This window comes from Cricetulus griseus, unplaced genomic scaffold, assembly GCF_003668045.3.
Source record: "Cricetulus griseus strain 17A/GY unplaced genomic scaffold, alternate assembly CriGri-PICRH-1.0 unplaced_scaffold_418, whole genome shotgun sequence".
Lineage (NCBI taxonomy): Eukaryota > Metazoa > Chordata > Mammalia > Rodentia > Cricetidae > Cricetulus > Cricetulus griseus.
In genome coordinates, this window is record NW_023277162.1 from 3,839 (window position 1) to 25,073 (window position 21,235).

Here is a 21,235-nt window from a genome sequence, read left to right on the forward strand (position 1 = left end):
TGGGGAAAAAAAAAGGTTCTTGTCTCCAAACCTGAAATCCTGAGCTTAATACTTGGGGCTCACATGGTAGGAATAGAGAATCAAGTACCACAAGTTATCCTCTGACCTACACACACACACACACACACACACACACACACACACACACACATGAATACATTTAAAATTTAAAGATAGATAAATAAATAAATAACACAGAGATAATAGACATTCATACTTTGCAGGTTATTGTAAGGTAATACATACGTGGTACAGTTAGAATACTGCTTGGTGTATATCAAAACATTTATATTTGTTTAATTGTTTATAAATGGTGCATTTTTAAGTAAATAAGAGTAGAAGCTGGATAGTACCAGTTTGAGAACTAAATAACTGATTCAGAATGTAGATCTGAAGTAATGGAGAAGAGAGGAGTGCAGTTCTGTGGTGAGGATATTTTGCAGCTTTGTTTAATTTTCTCCATGTTTTATAAATGTACACTCACCTGCACACCTAACTAAAACCATGAATATATATGAGCATGTACACATATATCTTCTTGCTCTAAAATTCTTCACATTAATAAAAAAAGCACATACAAATTAGGTGAACTGAGTGATTTTTTTTATGAAAATGCTCATCATTGATGATTTTTGTCATTGAATTCTGCAGGCCAAATTTCCCTGACATTAACATTTAGGTTCAGAAAATTCCTGATATTGATAATGAGAAACCACACATCAATTACAACATTCATCCTCCTGGGACTCACAGACGATCCTCAATTACAGGTCTTGCTCTTTATTTTTCTATTTATCACCTACCTATTGAGTGTAACTGGTAATTTAACCATCATTACCCTCACCACAGTGGATCCCTACCTTAAAACTCCCATGTATTTCTTCCTCCAAAACTTTTCCTTCCTAGAAATCTCATTTACAAGTGCATGTGTCCCAAGATTTTTATACAGTATTTCAACTGGAGACAGGACAATTACATACAATGCATGTGCAACTCAATTATTTTTCACAGATCTCTTTGGAGTAACTGAGTTTTTTCTCCTGGCTACCATGTCATATGATCGCTATGTGGCCATCTGTAAACCTTTGCATTATATGACCATCATGAACAACAAGGTGTGCAAAATGATGGTTATTTCCTGTTGGATGGCGGCATTCATGATTATCCTCCCACCACTTAGCTTAGGTCTTCATCTGGAATTCTGTGACTCTAATATCATTGATCATTTTGGATGTGATGCAAATCCTATTCTGAAAATATCATGCTCAGACACCTGGTTGATTGAGCAGATGGTAATAGCCTCCGCAGTATTCACCTTCATCATTACTCTAATATGTGTAGTCTTTTCCTACATATACATTATAAGGACAATTCTAAAATTCCCTTCTGTTCAACAAAAAAGAAAAGCCTTTTCAACCTGTTCTTCACACATGATTGTGGTCTCCATCACCTATGGGAGCTGCATCTTCATCTATATCAAACCATCTGCAAAAGAAGAGGTAACCATTAATAAAGGTGTGTCAGTGCTTATTTCTTCCATATCGCCCATGCTGAATCCTTTCATATATACTCTAAGAAATAAGCAAGTTAAGCAAGCTTCTCATGACTTACTCAAGAAAATTGCATTTCTATTAAAGAACTGAAGTGTGCCCAAGATGACAAATTAAAGTGTCCTCTTCTCCTTACTTTTCATTATAGATAACAAACTTTGTACTTTCTTAGACTACAGGCAATCATGTGACTCCTTATGGTTTTTGCAGTTGTGGTGTTTTTGGTGGTGGTGGTGGTGGAATGCCCATAGAAATCATGAAACTGATAAGAGGCCCTGGGGGGGCATGAGCTTTTAAGAAAGGAAAGATACGGGGGCTAGAGAGATGGCTCAGAGTCATGGCTCAGAGTCTAAGAGCACTGACTCTTCTTCCAGAGGTCCTGAGTTCAATTCCCAGAACCCACATGATGGATCAAAATCATCTGTACTGAGATCTGGCCTGCAGGGACACATACAGACAGAACACTGTATAGATAATAAATAAATCTTTAAAAAAAGAAAGGAAAGATACAATTCACATGGTATGAAGGGAGAACTGGGGATAACAAAACAATGTAGGTTTAGTGTGGTGGAAGATAGAGAAAAATAACAGAAGAAGGAATGTGGGAAACCATAATTAACACTAAAAGTCTTCAGAAAAGAAAAATTGGCAGCCTATTATTTAGAAGCTTCTTAAAATATATATGTACACATATATAAAAAGAGTTTAAATGGAATTATCCTATAGTGGGACAACAATGCTCCTACCACACACCACAGGCTAACAAATAAAAAAAATCCAACAGCAGGTATGGAATACCTCCTTTGGTTTTATTGGTAGGTGAGGTCTCACAGAGTGCCCCCCACAAACATTACAGACTACTCTCAATGCTTTTGAGAGTAACACCCTATTGCTGAACACATTGCACACCTGAGTCACAGAACATGGAGGAATCAAACTGGTACTCACCTGGAGGTGTCATGTCTTTTGGATAACTGTCATAGTTCTGGAAGGTAATGTGTATGATATTTGGGGAGCAAAGTAATCATCAGTCTTGTCCAGCTGTGAACCTTGGAAGCTTCAACAGCTTGCAAAGAGAGGACCACTAGTGTAATAGTGGCATAAATGCTCTGTGAGTAACCAACCATTTTCTAGCTGGATTTAAGACCTCTCCACAAAGTGGAACTCATGCCCAGTACTGTTAATAAGTCTGGGTAGGTCATAGGCCTTAAGACAGAGCCTCTTACTCTTCTGCTAAATAGACCTGTGATTAAACCAACTACTAAAGATATAGTATTAAACTGACTCTTAAAGACTTATAGTTATACCCATAGGTAAGTTCGTCTCTCAATCCTCATGTGAGAATCTTCTTTCGTGGTAGATGATGAATAACACAGAGACCCATAATGGGCCAACATCATCAAGAAAACCAATTACCCAGGTGATTCAGTTCCACACTTCCACATGCAAGCTGGGAAAGCAATACTTTGTATGAGCCTGTCATAGGGATCACAAAACTGTTCTTCATAGACGTCCCATTTTGGCATTCAGAGGAAAATACAATCAACACTAATTGTCACATATAGAAAATATATATTAATATGTGTGAAAATTCAAGTCAATCTGGCAAAATCTAAAAACATTTGAACTGTGATACCTCTAAATGAATCTTTTTTATTGAGACCGGGTCTGTCTGCACAGCCCTGGTTGTTCTAGAACTCACTATGTCTACCAGGCTGGCCTCTAACTCACAGAGATCTACCTGCCTCTGCCTCCCAAGTGCCAGGATGCTGTGTGCCACCACACCCATGATCTAAATGAATCTGTAAAAAAAAAGCAAAGTAAATAATATTTTAAACATAGAAGCTGGAGTGCAACTGTATGGTAAGTATTTACCAGTTAATAATTAATATTAAATATGAACATAATGTTAAGATCATTTAACAGACAACACTTCATTTATTTTAGTAGTTCTCTTTTAAAATCTTATCTAGGAAAAGCAGTTAGAAGAAGGCAGAAATGTTGGACCAAAAGCAATTACTTTAAAGGGAATTTTTGTGGAATGATGTTTATAAGATTATGTGTTAAACTGACATTGATCACATGTAGATTGTAGACACATAAGAATAGCATTATGAAATATGGAATTCAAATATGAGCTGTTACATGACACAAAAAGAAGATCAAAAATCAGCATGAGCTATGTGCTTTCTTCTTCACTAACCAATGGTACTATAGGAATGACACTCAGGCTCGGTTGTCTTGAAGTTAGCACCATACTGAACTCTGAGGTCTTATAAATAAAGTCTTTCTTCTTTTTCATCAAGGCTGAGCAACAGACAATAAATAATCAAGAATGAGAAACCGAACAGTAACAACCTTCATCTTGCTGGGTCTGACAGATGACACCCGGTTGAAAATTCTGCTTTTTATATTTCTGTTCCTTTCTTACACATTGAGTTTATCTGGAAACATAACCATCATCACCCTCACTCTGGCTGACCCTCGCCTTAAAACACCTATGTATATTTTACTCAAAAATTTCTCCTTCTTAGAAATTTTACTCACAACTTCTTGTATTCCCAGATTTCTATATAGCATATCCTCTGGGGACAAGTCCATTACCTATATTGCTTGTTTCACTCAGCTGCTGTTTATAGACATCTTTGCAGTAACGGAATTTTTTCTCCTAGCTATCATGTCCTATGACCGCTATGTGGCCATTTGTAAACCTCTGCATTACATGACCATCATGAATAGCAGAGCCTGCAGGAACTTCATCCTCTTCTGCTGGGTAGCAGCACTGATGATCGTTCTCCCACCTGTCAGTCTAGGCTTGGGTCTGGAGTTCTGTGACTCAAATCTCATTGACCATTTTTGTTGTGATGCAGCTCCTCTCCTGAAAATCTCTTGTTCAGATACTCAGTTGGTAGAACAGATGGTGATAGCTGATGCGGTGTTGGCTTTCATCACCACCTTTATGTGTGTTATCCTTTCGTACATTTATATCATCAGGACCATTCTGAGATTTCCCTCTGCCAAGCAAAGGAAAAAGGCCTTTTCCACCTGCTCTTCCCACATGATTGTTGTCTCCATCACTTATGGCAGCTGCATCTTCATTTATATCAAACCTTCATCCAAAGATGATGTAGCTATCAATAAAGGGATTTCACTTCTTATAATATCGATTTCACCAATGTTAAATCCCTTTATTTATGCGCTAAGGAACAAGCAAGTGAAGCAAGCTTTCAATTACTCAATAAAAAAATTGCATCCCTCTCAAAGATGTAAAATAAATTAAAGAGTACCAAACAAAAGACAGGGGAATGAACTCAAAATCTAAAGCTTTACTATATTTTTCTATACATTTTTTAATCACACTTTCTCTTTAGACTTCCATAATATGAACCATGGCATTCTTTACCTCCATTAAAAGTAAGCTTTTTCAATATGTTTAGTCTTTCAGTGAACCTGAAATTAGTCTGACTCTTATCCCAGGAAACACAGTAGTTTGTGGTTTTCTGCCATTTTCCACACTTTTAGGTATGTCTTTTTATTTTACATTGAAGTTAATCAAATGAGTGTGGAAGTGATACGTACCCTTGATAAATGTGGCATGTAGAAGTATTCATTATCCGTTTAGCCACTTAGAAAAAAAATGGTAATTCTAAAATAACTTTCTATGCTTTGTGCTGGTTATGAATGATCTTATTGATTCCTCTCAAAAACACTGTAGGAAGACCTCCCAATTACCATCAATTTGAAACCTCCATAAACCATTTAGGTAAACAAGAAACTGATTTAAGGTCTTGTTAACCAACTTTTCCTTGAATTTTTCTTGGGGTAGTTAGCAGTTATAGTAAAAACCTAAGACATGTGACATTCATATATAATGAGAAAATGAATGGAAGACTGAAAACATGAAAATTTATACAAAGCAGTGGGGGAAAATCTGATAAGACTGTCACTTGATTCCCTTTTCAGGGAGCCATGATAGCCGAGGAATCAGGTAGACAATCTTCACACCCCCTCCTCTCCTCTAAATCCAATCCCCCAAGGTCATCCCCAGCTCTGTGGCAGACCACCTGCCATGGCCACTCCTGCTTCTCTGCCCCAATTCCCAGGGGTCTATGCAGATCCTGGTGGTATACACTGCTTTATTCCCTCCTGTGAGAACCCTGCAACCCCCCTTTGCCCATTCCTGTTTCTAAGTGTCAGCTCCAAATGCCTAGGAACACATTCTACCAAGGACCTCTAGTAGTCACACCTGGTAGGATCTCAAAAACATTCCCTACCAGGCAACTCATGGCGACCACATTCCCCTAAGAACCAAGGAAGGGCAAAGAAACCTACCCAACAAACACAACCAGATATCAGTACCTAGAATTACAATCAACATAAACCCAGATTCCTAAGTGCCAGATTAAAATACAATCATTAACAGCTAGGATGAGATGGCTCCAATAAAGCACAGCTACCTTCCTACAGTAGAAATGCAATATAGCCAAGGAACAAGACAAAACTTCAAAATAGGCTTTTAAAAAATGTTAGAGATCATTAAAGAGTTTATGAATGTAACCACTAATGAAATCTACGAAAACACAAACAGTTGAATAAAATGAAGAAAACACTTTGTTCATGACAAAAGGGTCTCGAACCAATACAGAAAACTCAAATTGAGGTAAGGTTGGATGTGAAAAATTAGAAACTCAAGCAAGAAACTCAGAGGCAAGCCTAACCACAGAATACAAAAGATGAAAGACAGACCTCAGACACTGAAGACAAGATAGAATAATTGAATACTTTAGTCGAAAAGAAAGTTAAATCTTAAAAAACAAAATCAGAGCATAAAACATCCAGGAAATCTGGGACTCTCTGAAAAGACCAAATCTAAGAATTATAGATAACATGCAAAAAAAAATCCTGGATTCAATCCCAAGCATCACATAAAATTCCAACTAAGTAAATATACTGGCAAGAAAAAAAAAAACCCTAGACAAGATAGTTTCAATATCAAATTCTGCCAGGACTAAAGTTAAAATTAACATCAATGCCCCTCAAACTGTTCCATAAATCGTCAAGGTAAGAACTACTACCAAAATTTTTTGGTAAAAATTTACCCTGATATTAAAACCAAATAAAGGCATATAAAAACTAGAAATAAGTGTCCCTGATAAACATGAATGACAAAATTCTCAATAAAATGATCACAAACTGAATTTAGCAACATATTAAAATGATTATAAACAAGTTGGCTTTATTCCAAGGATAGCTCAATATACAAAAATCAATTAATGTAACATACAACAAAAATACAATCTGGAACAGCATTGTCATGAACATATCTACAACACAGAAAAGACTATTGACAGTTTAACATCTTGTATACAATAAAAGCCCCAAGAAAACTAGGAATAAAAGGAACATACCTCATCAAAATAAAAAGCTATATATGTCAAAATCTTAGCCAATAGCATACTACATAAAAAAAAAACTTAAGCATTCTCACATGAAGAAGGACAAATATATCCACATCCTCCACTCTTACTCAATATAGTGCTTCAAATCATAGCCAAAGGAATAAGGCAAAAGAAAGAAGTTAAACAGTTACAAATAAGAGATAAATAAGTCAAATTATCCCTAGTTGCATGTGGTATGAATCAATAAGTAAAGACCCTGAATACTTCATCAGATAACCTTAATATCTGATAAACACTTTAAGTAAAGATGCAGGATATTAAATCATTGTAAAAAAAAATAGTAGCTGTCTGTATACCAGTAACAAAATCCTGAAAATAAATTAAAGAAAATAACCTTATTTGTGATAGTGTTGAAATAGTAGAGTACCTAAAAGTAAACCTTCTTCTGAAAGTCTAGAGTAGAAAGTAAATTTTCTCTACAATGAAAACTCCAAGACAGTGAAAAAATAGAAACTGAGGTAAACACTACACAATGGAAAAACCTTCCATGTTCATGGGTAGGAAGAAATAATGTGGAAACGAATATGTGACTGAAAATGATATACAGATTTAATGCATTCCTATTAACAATTCAATGGCATTTTTCATATAATTTTTTAAAACACTAAAGTTCATATGGAATCACAAAAGACTCCAAATAGCCAAAGCAATCTAAAGCAAAAGAACATTTATCAGGTGTCAGAATACCAGATTTCTAATTGTACTGAGAGCCAAAAGAACAAAAGAGCATGTCACTAGCACAAAAAAAAAAATACAGACATATAAATCAATGGAATGAAATATAGGACACATATAAATACATTCAACAGAAGCAACCTGATTTCCAACACAGGTACCAAAAGCATACACTAGAAAAAAGGAGTTATCTCTTCAACAAACATTGCTATGGAAACTGAATGTAGCAAAATGAAAGCTAGCACTGTATCTCTCACCCTGTACAAAATTAATTCAAATATGTTAAGACTTTAATATAAGACCTGAAGTTTTGAAATAAATACAGGAAATCTTATTAAAAGCACTAGTAAAGACTTCTGAGAATAATTCCAATACTTGTGGAAAAAATTCTAAGAGTGGAGAAATGCAATTACATAAAAATTTCAAAGCTCGCTGGGCATTGGTGGCATATGCCTTTAATCCCAGCACTCAGGAGGCAGAAGCAGGCACATCTCTGTGAGTTCGAGGCCAGCCTGGTCTCCAGAGCAAGTGCCAGGATAGGCTCCAAAGCTACACAGAGAAACCCTGTCTTGAAAAAAAATTTTCAAAGCTCCTTCATAGAAAGGAAACAACTGTGAAAGTGAAGAGACAGCCCTCAGAATGTGAGGAAATCTTTGACAGCTATAGATCTGACTAAAGTCTCAAATATGTAAAGAACTCAAAAAGCACCAGAAATACCATCTAATCGATAAAAATGACAAATTAATTACACAGTACATTTTCCACAAAAAAAAATACAAGTGATCAATAAGTATATGTTTTAAACATTCAATATCATCAGCAGCAATTGGGTGTCTGGGGGAAACAAATCTGAGCTTCACTGAGAGTCCATCTCATCCTAGTGAGAACGGTTAATCCCAAACACAACTAATCCAGACATGGTTACAGGGGAAGAGGACAAAGGGACTCTTATCCACTACTGCTGGAAATGGAAGTAAATCTGGAGGATCCTCAAACAACAATCTGCTTACTATAGGAATCTACCAGAATACCTGAAGGACCAAAGGAAACCGCAAAGACAGCTTGGGACATCAATGCTTATTGTGGCAAAGAACAAGTTTCAAATTGTGTGGACACTCAATGGGTTTGGAATCATAGAGATTCTTAGATAGCAAAATATTGTGTGACTTTAAATATTAGATATGTTAATCCATAAAAATTATATTTCTGCTTTCCTTTAGAATATTTACAGTTGCTAAATCTACAAATATTTAATGTTTACTTTGACTGAGGAAGTTTTACAGTTTGTCTTGGGGGCAGCGCAGACGGCTCATGCCATGACACCCTTGTGGAGATCAGACAAGAACCTCTAGTGTTGCTCTTAGCATTGTACATTATGTGTAATAATGCCGCCACCCTATTTGTGTTTCACCAAGATGCCAGGCCCATAAGCTTCTGCAGATTCTCTTGTCTCCACTTCCCCCCTTCCCATGGGAGCACTGTCACACCACTGTAACCAGCTTCACGTGGGTCCTGGGGATTAGAATTCAGTTCCTCACATTTTCACATCAAGCACTTTACTCTTGGCACTGAGCCATGTCCTCAAGCCCATAGTTTGACTTGCAAAAATAATACTTTGGAGCCATCAAGATGCTACATGGAGTAGAGACACTTATGTGAGCCTGGAAACCTGAATTTGATCTCCTGAATCCACGTAATGGTGGAAGGGGGGTAAAAGCTCCACAGACTTGTCCTCTGGCATCCACACATTGCTGCGGCGCACACACCCACAGGTAAAGACACATATCATGTACACATATGCAGATTGATAATTAATTAACTTTTTAAAATAGTTAAAACATTATTCTCATAGAATAAAACCAAGTGGTATTTTAAGCCTGTGTAATTTATTCACTGCATAACAAATTGATAACCCAGAAAATGAGACCTAAATATTTTCCTGGTTTTGGGTTTTGGGTTTTTTTTTTTTTTTTGAAACCTAAATGTTTTACACCTGGCATAAAAAGAATTAATTATAAGAAACTAGGCTAGGTTTTTTTTAAAAAAAAATTAGATTCTACCTTTTCCTCGTAGTTTCTTTTAAGGGATTTTGATGCTTCATCCATTGAGTCTCCAAAGGCCCTGTTCCCACAGATGATTCATTAGTTATTTCTGAGCCTGGGCCACTGAGGACTCTTTTGTTTATTTACTGTAGATGTGGCAAATTAATAATGAGCATCAAGCTTGATGTTAGAAAACACTCTCTGAACAAAAAAGTTCAGAGCACCAGCACTTCTCAAACTACCAGATATTTCTTTTAAACTATTTTTCAGGGATAGAAAAAGTAAGAAAGTTATTTTCTTATGATGGTACTGCATCATCAATGAGAAAATTGATACAATTGATGAAAAAAAACAGAAAATTTAAACCCCTATGCATTCCCAAACCACTGCTTTTGTAGACATGCATAGATTTAATCAGTGGTCACCAGAAATCATCATTTTCAAATCATATTTACAAGAATCGTTGTGGTTAAATAACTAACAGAGAGGCTGTGAACAACTGCTAGAAGTGCGAATATGATGACCTCTGTCCTTTGAACAGGTTCTTTTTTTGAGACTCAGATCTCACGTTCCTGTAGTCACAGACTGTATTAAAATTAGAAATGGGAACTCTAATATAATGCTAATTTAAACACCATTTCAGAGTGTTTGATGTTGGGTGTTATCTTAAGCAACAATGAGAACTGAGGCTGCAGCTCAATTATCATTAAATAACTGCCTTTCTTGCTAGGATTGACTGATGACCAAAAGTGATGGTTAATTCCTTATATTCATTTCTGCCCTCAATCTCCTGATATAAAAAAAAACTATTGATGAGCAGGTATGCACCCTAAAGATTTAAAGTAGAGCTCACTGTTTTTCATGTATAAAAGTTTAGGTTTGTGATTCCTTTAAGATTCCTTATAAGATTACTTTTCGAGATAAGTAAGAAAGTGATTGGTCCTTTCTTTGTAACGGCAAAAATGCAGCCTACCGGTAAGAGACCTAGCAGAGACTATTTTGCTTGCTTATACTCTGTTAATCTATAACATGTTGCTTGGGTATTAATGCATGTAGGTTCTTGGGGATTTTTTTTTACCTGTAATAAGTAAAATGTAAGGGATATGGACGACATGCTTTTTGTTACTTGTACTCATTTTAATCATTCACTTGAAAAACAGAATGTAACCACGTAATTTTCATATTGCTTAAAAGATTTTGCTGGGATATATAAGCTGTAAGGTAAAAAACAAAACGAGTTAGAAGGAAAACATCAGGAATGAGAGAATAAGAAATAATAAAAATAGAATTAGAATGAAAACATCAAGAATAAAATAATAAGGATAGAGTTAGAAGGAAAACAAGAATGAGAGTAGAAAATCACCAAGAAAATAAAAAATAGAGAATACAGAAGAATAGAGAAGGAAACTATCAAGAGAGTGTGTGTCTTTCCCCTTACCCCTTAGATAGAAATGTCATAGTATGCCTCGTAGTGTGGATTCCCTTTGAGCCCCATGCTGCTGGAGACTGACACACCCATTTCAGCATGAAACCTATTGTAAAGATTAGTAATCATAACATACTCGTTTGATTAAAAGATTCAAAGTGAAATAGAATATAGATGTGGACATCAAGTATTTCATTTTGGACTTGTGTTCCGGGTATAACTGGTTATCTGGCTGATATGAGGAGTAATCATTTTCAAAGATTCAAGAAAATAGAAAGAGTTATTTTAGCAAATAATAAAACACAATGGGATACATAAAAACATCAGCAAGAAAAACAAATGTCTCAAAATTACAACGAAGAGAGGTGATGGATAAAACACATATGGGGCCACAAAGGTAAGGTATGAAAATGTGCTATGCATGTTGTATGCTTGAAAACACCCATTCTACTCACAAAGTCCCTAAATTGAAACAGAAATCTATAGTGTTTGACAATATTGCTATAATTGTTCAATATAAATAATGGACAAAACATGACTTTGGTCTATTGACAACTGAACATGTTAACCAAGAAAGGTTTCATGGGTCAGACTGAAATAGCTCAAATGTGTCAGTTGCTCAGAAACACTGCATTTTTAGTGTTTCAGCCTGGAATATGTGTGAATAATATCATTGTTTCTGTATTAGGACAAATCTAAGTGACAGTGAAGCTAAGATACCTTGGAAGACAGTCTTAAATGTGTCATTTTTACTTAATAGTATTGATAGTGAAATTTACAGTGCATTCCAAAATCAATAGCAATAGCAATTGTGGTGATCTTGTCAAGTATATATTTTATATGTAACTTATCATAAAATGCAATAAACCTACCCTCAAGACACTCCCTTTCTTTTATCTCATAATAAGATAATAATGTAATTTTAAACTGAAAACTAAGAGGAAGAGATGGGGTAATAACTAAGGAAGGGGTTGTTTGAAGGAAATATGAGTGTTCATAATTATAATACTAGACTCTAGCATATTAGACAGCAAATAGAAAGCCTATAACAATGAACTTGAAACTATGTGTTATGTGTGATTTATATAAATAACAAAACCTCAAGAGACACATGAACAGGCCAAAGAGAGTATGAGATTTGACTTCAGGGTTCAACCTCTGAGGAGGAACGAAGTCTCATGAAGCATTAGCAGCCAACTCAAGTGCTTGGAAAAACATGAACTCAAAGAGCAATTAAATAAAAAATAATAGCAAACTAAGAATCAAATGCAAAGAGAATGAAGCACCCATAACATTTTGAAATGTGTTGTAGATAAGGCAATTTGATTTTCTAATTCTAATCTGGAAAGATCAAACTACCTATTTATAGGACCTAAGCAACTAGTGTGTTTGTTTGTAAACAGAATGCGTAAACACTTGTGAGTTGGGTTTCATAATATTTCTCCTTGTAATTGCTACTCCTGAACAGGTATCTCTAAATTTTAAATGCAGACTGGATAGAGGTAGCAGTTCAATTATGAGAAACCTCACAGTTACGACGTTTGTCCTCCTGGGACTGACTGATGATCCACAACTAAAAACACTGATCTTCATCTTTCTGCTTCTCACCTATCTGCTGAGTATAACTGGGAACCTCACAATCATCTCCCTCATCTTTATAGATTCACACCTAAAAACTGCCATGTCCTTTTTCCTACAAAATTTCTCCCTCTTGGAAATCTCATTTACAACTGCTTGCATTCCCAGGTACTTATACAACATTTCAACAGGTGACAAGACGATTACATATAACAACTGTGCCATTCAGATATTTTTTACTGATCTTTTTGGTGTGACAGAATTTTTTCTCCTGGCCATCATGTCCTATGACAGATATGTAGCCATCTGCAAACCCTTGCATTATATCACCATCATGAACAGCAAGATCTGTAAAAGGCTTATCCTCTGTTGCTGGGCAGCTGGCTTGGGGGTGGTCCTGCCGCCACTTAGCCTGGGCCTCAATCTGAAATTCTGTGACTCAAATGTTATTGACCACTTTTTCTGCGATGCATCCCCCCTCCTGAAGATCTCGTGCACAGACACGTGGCTCATAGAGCGTTTGGTGATAGTTTGTGCGGTGTTGACGTTTATCATGACCCTTGTGTGTGTAGTTCTTTCCTATGTATATATAATCGGGACCATTATCAGATTCCCTTCTGCCCAGCAGAGGAAAAAGGCCTTTTCTACCTGTTCTTCCCACCTGATTGTGGTTTCCATCACCTATGGAAGCTGCATCTTCATCTATGTCAAACCATCAGCAAAGGACTCAGTGGCTATCAACAAGGGTGTGACAGTTCTCACCACTTCCCTTGCTCCCATGCTGAATCCTTTCATTTACACCTTGAGGAACAAGCAAGTCAAGCAGGCTTTCAATGACTCAGTTAAAAGACTCGCACTGTTCTTTAAGAAGTAGAGAAGTTTACTACTATAGAGAGTCAACTTTTCATTAACAATATAAGCCATCCATATCATTAATTTTTTTACCTTTAGCTTTCTCACTGAGAAACTTTATTACATCTAAATTTCTTAATAATTGTGTATGAAACGTTTCCAGGAAATAAATATTTGCCTTCACACCAAAAACAATGATGAAGCAATCTCAATGAATAATTGTATTTATTGTCTAAGTCCAGCTTTCATGAAGACCTTGGCCCCAGGCATTTGGTTAAGTTCTATCTATTCCTCAGTACAGTCAGGGAATTGGGTCAGGAACCACCACCCCAAGGGTGCTAAAATGTGTGCACAAGTGTCTTACATTAAATGTCTCAGTATTTCCATATAAATTGTACATCCTCTTGTATACTTTAAATCATCTCGATTACTAGAAGTGTCGAACACAGGGTAAGTTCTATGTAAACAGCTATAATGTTGAGGGAATTTTGAACACAGGTTGAGCATGTTCACTATAGATGCAAATTTCTGTTCAAATGTTTGACTCCTGAATAATCTGTGGGTATGGAGGGACCCCCTGGCACTTTATTGTTTACTCTAAAAACAAACTAAGAAAAGACAAAAATAGATTTAGAACAGTAGTTTAACATTATAGATAATATTTAAATCGTGATTTAAATGTTGTTAATGGTTTCATCTTTACACTATAGTGATAATGGTTATTATATAACCCTATTACTTTTAGGATTTGCAGTAATAAATACAAATGATGCTTTATCTTGTGTCTAATATAGTATTTAATGCCTTACTAAAATACATCTAGCATACAGATATCCTAAAGTATGGCTTAAAAAAACTGTGGATGCCTAATAGGAATATTGATTCATTACTGAAAATTAAAAAAGAAATGAGTTTTTTTAATGTGGGGGCTAGAGACATGGCTTAGCAGTGAATAGCACTGGCTGCTCTTCCAGAAGACACAGGTTTGAGTCTCAGCACTGACATGGCAGCTCACAACCATCTGTAACCCCAAGTACATGATTTTTGACACTCTTCTGGCTTCAGGAACCAGGCCTAAACATGGTGCACAGACATGCACTCAGACAAAATACCCATACATATAAAATAATAAAAAGTTCTTTTCGTTTTTTAATTATAATATAATTACATGATTTCCCCTCTTTCCGTTTCCACCCTCTAATTCATCCCATGAACCCACCCTCTAATTCTTCTGTTTCAGGTCTTTTTTAGGCAGCCAAATTGTTGAGATATTATGGCTGCAGATTTCCTGCCATTTCTAAGAGACACAGTCTCACAGTAGGCTTCTCTTCTGGCCATTACAGTCTTTGTGTCCCCTCTTATTCAATGTTTCCTGAGCCTTGGATGCAGGAGGTGCATTATAAATGTATCCACTAACAATAGCTTGACCTCTGCCTTTTTATATATTTTTTATTTTCCTTTTTTTTATTAGTTCAAATTAGGAACAAGCTTGTTTCACATGTCAATCCCTTCTCCTTCTCTCTCCCCCAACCCCTCCCTCCATCCCCAACCTACCTCCCACCCGATCCACCCTCCATTTCACAGGCAGGATAGGGCCCTCAGTGGGGGAATCCCCAAAGACCACCACATCATCATGGGCCGGGCCTAGGCCCTTCCCCATGTGTCCAGGCCAAGAGTGCACACCTTCACCTGGGATGGGCTCCAAAAGTCCCTTCTTACTACACCACGGAAAACTACTAATCCAGCACCAGGGCCTCTCTAGAATGCAGAGGCCTCCTCATTGACATCCATGTTCAGGGGTCTGGATCAGTCCTGTGCTGGCCTCCAAGACAGCAGTCTGGGGTCCATGTGCTCCCCCTTGTTCAGGTCAGCTGTTTCAGTGGGTTTCACCAGCCTGGTACCCACCCATTTAATCTTCATTCCTCCCTCTCTGCATCTAAGTTCCCAAGTTCAGTTCAGTGTATATCTGTGGATGTCTGCCTCTGCTTCCAACAGCCACTGGATGAGGGTTCTAGGATGGCATAAAAAGTAGTCATCAGTCTCATTAAAGGGGAAGGGCACATAGGTTATCCACTCCACCATTGCATAAATTGTCAGTTTGTGTCATCCTTGTAGGTCTCTCGAAATCTCCCTAGTGCCAGATCTCTACTCGGACCTATAATGACTCCCTCTAATATGGTATCTCTCATCCTGCTCTCCTCTATTGTTCCCCCAACCCAATATTTCTGATACTACATTTCCTCCCCTCCTCTCCTCTGCTCCTCTCATTCTGGCAGCTCCCTCTCCCCTACCCTCATGCTCCCAATTAGCTCAGGAGAGTCAATGCCCCTTCCCATTCCTGAGGTCCATGCATTTTTCCCTTAGAGTCATTATTTTTCCTAGTTTCTTTGGTGAAGAGGATTATAGGCTGGTAATCCTTTGCTCTATGTCTAAAATTCATATATGAGTGAGCACATACCATGTTTGTCTTTTTGTGACTGGGTTACCTCAATCAGGATGGTTTCTTCTAATTCCATCTATTTGCATGCGATTTTCAAGATTCCATTGCTCTTTTCTGCTGAGTAGTACTCCATTGTATAAACGTACCACATTTTCTCTATGTATTCTTCAGTTGAGGGGAATATAGGTTGCTTCCAGGTTCTGGATGTTACAAACAATGCTGCTATGAACATGGTTGAACATTTGGCTTTGTTGTATGAATGTGCATTATTTGGGTATATGCCCAAGAGAAGAATTGCTGGATCTTGAGGTAGACTGATTCCCATTTTTCTGAGCAACCACCATATTGATTTCAAAAGTGGTCCTACAAGTTCGCTCTCCCACCAGCAATGGAGGAGTGTTCCTTTTACTCCACATCCTATCCAGCATAGATAGTCATTGGTGTTTTGGTTTTGGCCATTCTGACAGGTGGTATCTCAGAGTTGTTTTGAGTTGCATTTCTCTGATGGCCAAGGATTTTGAGCACTTTCTTAAGTGTCTTTCAGCCATTTCAGATTCCTCTGTTGAGAATTCTCTATTTAGTTCTGCACCCCACTTTTTAGTTTCATTGTTTGCTGCTTTGGTGGCTAGCTTCTTGAGTTCATTGTATATTTTGGAGACCAGCCTTCTGTCAGATTTGGGGTTGGTGAAGAACTTTTCCCATTCTGTGGGCTGTCATTTTGTCTTACTGACTGTGTCCTTGGCCCTACAGAAGCTTCTCAGTTTCAGGAGGTCCCATTTATTAATTGCAGATATTAATGTCTGTGCTACTGGTATAATGGTCAGGAAGCAGGCTCCTGTGCCAATTCATTCAAAGGTACCTCCCACTTTCTCTTCTGGAAGATTCAGTGTGGCAGGATTCATGTTGAGATCTTTGATCCATTTGCACATAAGTTTTGTGCCTGGTGACAGATATGGATATATCTGCAGTCTTCTGTATGTCTGAATCCACTTGTGCCAGCACCATTTGTTGAAGATGCTATCTTTCTTCAATTGTATAGATTTAGCATCTTTGTCAAAAATAAGATGTTCATAGGTGTGTGGGTTAATATCAGGGTTTTTAATTCACTCCATTGATCTGTCTATTTTTGTGCCAATACCAAGCTGTTTTCAGGACTATGGCTCTATAATAGAGCTTGAAGTCAGGGATAGTGATGCCTCCAGAAGATTATTTATTGTACAGAGTTGTTTGGGCTATCCTGGTTTTTTTGTTTTTCCATATAAAGTTGAGTATTGTTCTTTCAAAATCTGTGAAGAACCTTGTTGGGATTTTGATGGGGATTGCACTGAATCTGTAGATTACTTTTGTCATGATTGCCATTTTTATTATGTTGATTCTACCTATCCAAGAGCATGGGAGATCTTTCCATTTTCTGGTATCTTCTTTAATTTCTTTCTTTTTTTGACTTTTTTATTTGAATTACAAATGAGATTGAATTACATGACAATCCCAGTTCCCTTCTCCCTCCCTTTTAATTTCTTTCTTTAAAGACTCAAAGTTCTTACAGTACAGGTCTTTCACTTTTTTGGTTAGTGTTACCCCAAGATATTTTATGTTGCTTGTAGATATCGTGAAGACTGATGATGTTTCTCTGATTTCTTTCTCATTGGATTTATCATCTGTATATAGTAGGGCTACTGATTTTTTTAGTTAATTTTGTATCCTGCTACTTTGCTGAAGGGGTTTATCAGCTGTAGGAGTTCACTGGTAGAGTTTTTCGGGTAGACTATCATATCATTTGCAAATAGTGAAAGTTTGACTTCTTCGCTTCCAATTTGTATCCCCTTGATCTCCTTTTGTTGACTTATTGCTCTAGTTAGGACTTCAAGTGCAATATTGATGAGGTATGGAGAGAGTGGACCGCCATGTCTTGTTCCTGATTTTAGAGGAATCGCTTTGAGTTTCTCTCCATTTAGTTTGATGTTGGCTGTTGGTTTGCTGTATATTGCTTTTATCATGTTTAGATATGTTCCTGTTATTCCTGTTCTCTCCAAGACTTTAATCATGAAGGGATGTTGGATTTTCTCAAAGGCTTTTTCAGCAATAGTGAGATGATCATGTGGTTTTTCTTTTTCAGTTTGTTTATATGGTGGATTACATTGATGGATTTTCAGATGTTGAACCATCCTTGCATCCCTGGGATGAAGCCTACTTGATCATGGTGGATGATTTTTCTGATGTGCTCTTAGACTCGATTCACCAATATTTTGTTGAGTATTTTTGCATTGATGTTCATGAGGGATATTGGTCTGTAGTTCTCTTTTTTAGTTGTATCTATGTGTGGCTTGGGTATCAAAGTAATTGTAGCCTCGTAAAAAGAGTTTGGTAATATCCCTTCTGCTTCCATTGTGTGGAACAATTTGAGGAGTAGTGGTATTAGATCTTGTTTGAATTTCTGGTAGAATTCTGCAGTGAAGCCATCTGGCCCTTGGCTTTTTTTGGTTGGAAGGCTTTTGATGACTGCTTCTATTTCATTAGGGGTTATGGGTCGATTTAAACTGCTTATCTGTTCTTGGTTTAATTTTGGTGAGTGATATCTATCCAGGAAACTGTCCATTTCCTTTAGATTTTCGAACTTTGTGGAGTACGGGTTTTCAAAGTATGACCTGAAGATTCTTTTGATTTCCTCAGTGTCTGTTGTTATACCCCCCTTTTTGTTTCTGATTTTGTTAATTAACATGTGTTCGCTCTGCCTTTTGGTTAGTTTGGATAGAGGTTTGTCTATCTTGTTGATCTTCTCAAAGAACCAACTCTTTGTTTCATTGATTCTTTGTAATGTTTTCCTAGTTTCTAATTTATTGATTTCAGCCCTCAGTTTGATTATTTCCTGGAATCTACTCCTCCATGGTGAGTTTTTTTTCTTTTTGCTCTAAAGCTTTCAGTTGTTCTGTCAACTCTCTAGTGTAACTATTCTCCAATTTCTTCATGTGGGCACTTAGTGCTATGAACTTTCCTCTTAGCACTGATTTCAAAGTGTCCCATAAGTTCTGGTATGTTGTGTCTGTATTCTCATTAAACTCCAGGAAGACTTTAATTTCTTTTTTTATTTCTTCCTCAACCCAGGAATAGTGCAATTGGGTGGTATTCAATTTCCACGAGCTTGTAGGTTTTTCTGCAATTTGTATTTCTGAATTCTAGCTTTAAAGCATGGTGATCTGATAAGATACAGGGGATTATTTCAATTTTTTTGTATAGGTGGAGGTTTGCTTTGCTGCCAACTATGTGGTCAATTTTAGAGAAGGTGCTATGTGGCACTGAGAAGAAGGTATATTCTTTTGTGTTTGGATGGAATGCTCTATAGATATCGTTAAACCTAGTTGGGTCATAACTTCTGTTAGATCCTTTGTTTCTTTGTTAAGTTTCTGTCTGGTGATCTTCTGTCATGGTGAAAGCAGGGTGTTGAAGTCTCCTGCTATAATTGTGTGTAGTTTTATGTGTGGTTTGAGCTTTAATAATGTCTCTTTTACAAATGAGGGTGCCTTCGTATTTGGGGCATAGATGTTCATGATGGAGACTTCATCTTGATAAAGTATGATGAGTATGTGATGAGTATGAAATGCCCTTCTTCATCTCTTTTGATTGCTTTCAGTTTAAAGTCTAATTTTTTAGATATTAGGATTGCTACACCAGCTTGTTTCTTTGGTCCATTTGATTGGAAAATATTTTCCCATCACTTTACTCTGAAGTAATGCCTGTCTTTGAAGTTACGGTGTGTTTCTTGTATACAGCAGAATTATGGATTCTGTCTTCCTATCCATTCTGTTAACCTGTATCTTTTTATGGGCAGGTTAAGACCATTGACATTGAGGGATATTAATGTCCATTGATTGTTAGTTCTTGTTTGTTTTGGATTTATTGTTGGTGGTATCATTGTATGTGTATTTTGCCCTCCTTGATTGTTTTCGTTTGTTAAAGTTGGATTATCTATTGCCTATTTTTGTGAGTGTAGTTATTTTCATTGTGTTGGAGTTTTTTCGTCTAAAACTTTCTGTAGTGTTGGATTTCTGGATATGTATTGTTTAAGTCTGGTTTTGTCATGGAATATCTTGTTCTCTCCATCTTTAGTGATTGAAAGTTTTGCCTGGTAGAGTAGTCTGGGTTGGCATCCATGCTCCCTTAGTGTTTGTAGGATATCTATCCAGGACCTTCTGGCTTTCAACGTTTCCATTGAGAAATCGGGTGTGATTCTGATAGGTCTGTCTTTATATGTTACTTGGCCTTTTTCCTTTGCTGCTTTTCTGTAGGTTGGGGAAGTTTTCTTCTATAATTTTGTTGAATATTTTTTCTGTTCCTTTGAGCTGTATTTCTTTACCTTCTTTATACCTATTATTCTTAGGTTTGGCCTTTGCACGGTGTCCCATATTTCCTGAATATTTTGTGTTAGGGATTTGTTGGAAATGAGATTTTCTTTGGTTGATGACTTTATATTCTCTAAAGAGTCTTCAACGACTGAGATTCTCTCTTCCGTCTCTTGAATTACATTGTTTATACTCACATCTTTAGTTCCAGATGGTTTATCTAGCCTTTCAAATTCCAGCATCACCTCATTCTGTGTTTTCTTTGTTTCTATTTCAGGTTTCATGCCTTGAACTGTTTCAAGTACTTCCTTCATTTGTTTGGTTATTATTTGTTGGCTTTCTTCAGACTCTTTAAGAGATTTGTTTACTTCTTGAATTTTTTGGTTTGTCTTTTCCTCCATCTCATGTAATTTTTTGCTTGTTTTTTCTTCTATTTCTCTAAGGAATTTTCTTGTTTCCTCTTTAAAGGTCTCTATCATCTTCCTAAGATAATTTTTGAGGTCCATCTCTTCTTCATCCTCTGTGTTGGGCTTCTCAGTTCTTGCTGTTGTGGAGTCCCTAGATTCTGGTGGTGTCATATTGGTCTTTCTGTTGTTGAGTGTGTTCTTACTCTGTCTTCTTCCCATCCCTTCTTCCAGGGAGTGCAAGTGGGGTCTCTCCCTCTCTCTGGTGGCTGGCGTAGGGCTCAGCCTCTAGCAGTAGCAGGATGGCAGAAGGTGGTGGGTGAACTAGGGTGGGTGTGTCAGGACTCAGGGTGGGCCTTCCTGGTCTGGGCAGGTCCACTCTTGTCAGGGTAGGCTCAGGCAGAAGCAAGCAGGGGTTGATAGGGAAGGTTGGGGAGCAGAGCAGCACCCAGACTTACCTGAGGCTCAGGCC

General features: G+C 37.1%; 3 protein-coding genes across 3 annotated transcripts; all 3 read left to right on the forward strand.

The window, feature by feature from the left end:
• The first annotated feature begins 704 nt into the window (after positions 1-704).
• LOC113832452 (olfactory receptor 6C68-like) lies at positions 705-1,643 on the forward strand. The gene has a single exon (XM_027388546.1). It carries the CDS (start codon positions 705-707, stop codon positions 1,641-1,643), a length of 939 nt encoding a protein of 312 aa, XP_027244347.1.
• Positions 1,644-3,885: 2,242 nt separating this feature from the next.
• Positions 3,886-4,830, forward strand: LOC113832454 (olfactory receptor 6C2-like). Its single transcript, XM_027388548.1, has one exon. It carries the CDS (start codon positions 3,886-3,888, stop codon positions 4,828-4,830), a length of 945 nt encoding a protein of 314 aa, XP_027244349.1.
• Positions 4,831-12,668: 7,838 nt separating this feature from the next.
• On the forward strand, positions 12,669-13,604 carry LOC113832453 (olfactory receptor 6C2-like). The gene has a single exon (XM_027388547.1). It carries the CDS (start codon positions 12,669-12,671, stop codon positions 13,602-13,604), a length of 936 nt encoding a protein of 311 aa, XP_027244348.1.
• The last annotated feature ends 7,631 nt before the right edge of the window (positions 13,605-21,235 follow it).

What these genes read in the sequence shown, in the direction of transcription:
- LOC113832453 (XM_027388547.1), top strand. Translation starts at nt 12,669, where the DNA reads ATGAGAAACCTCACAGTTACGACGTTTGTCCTCCTGGGACTGACTGAT.
- LOC113832452 (XM_027388546.1), top strand. Translation starts at nt 705, where the DNA reads ATGAGAAACCACACATCAATTACAACATTCATCCTCCTGGGACTCACA.
- LOC113832454 (XM_027388548.1), top strand. Translation starts at nt 3,886, where the DNA reads ATGAGAAACCGAACAGTAACAACCTTCATCTTGCTGGGTCTGACAGAT.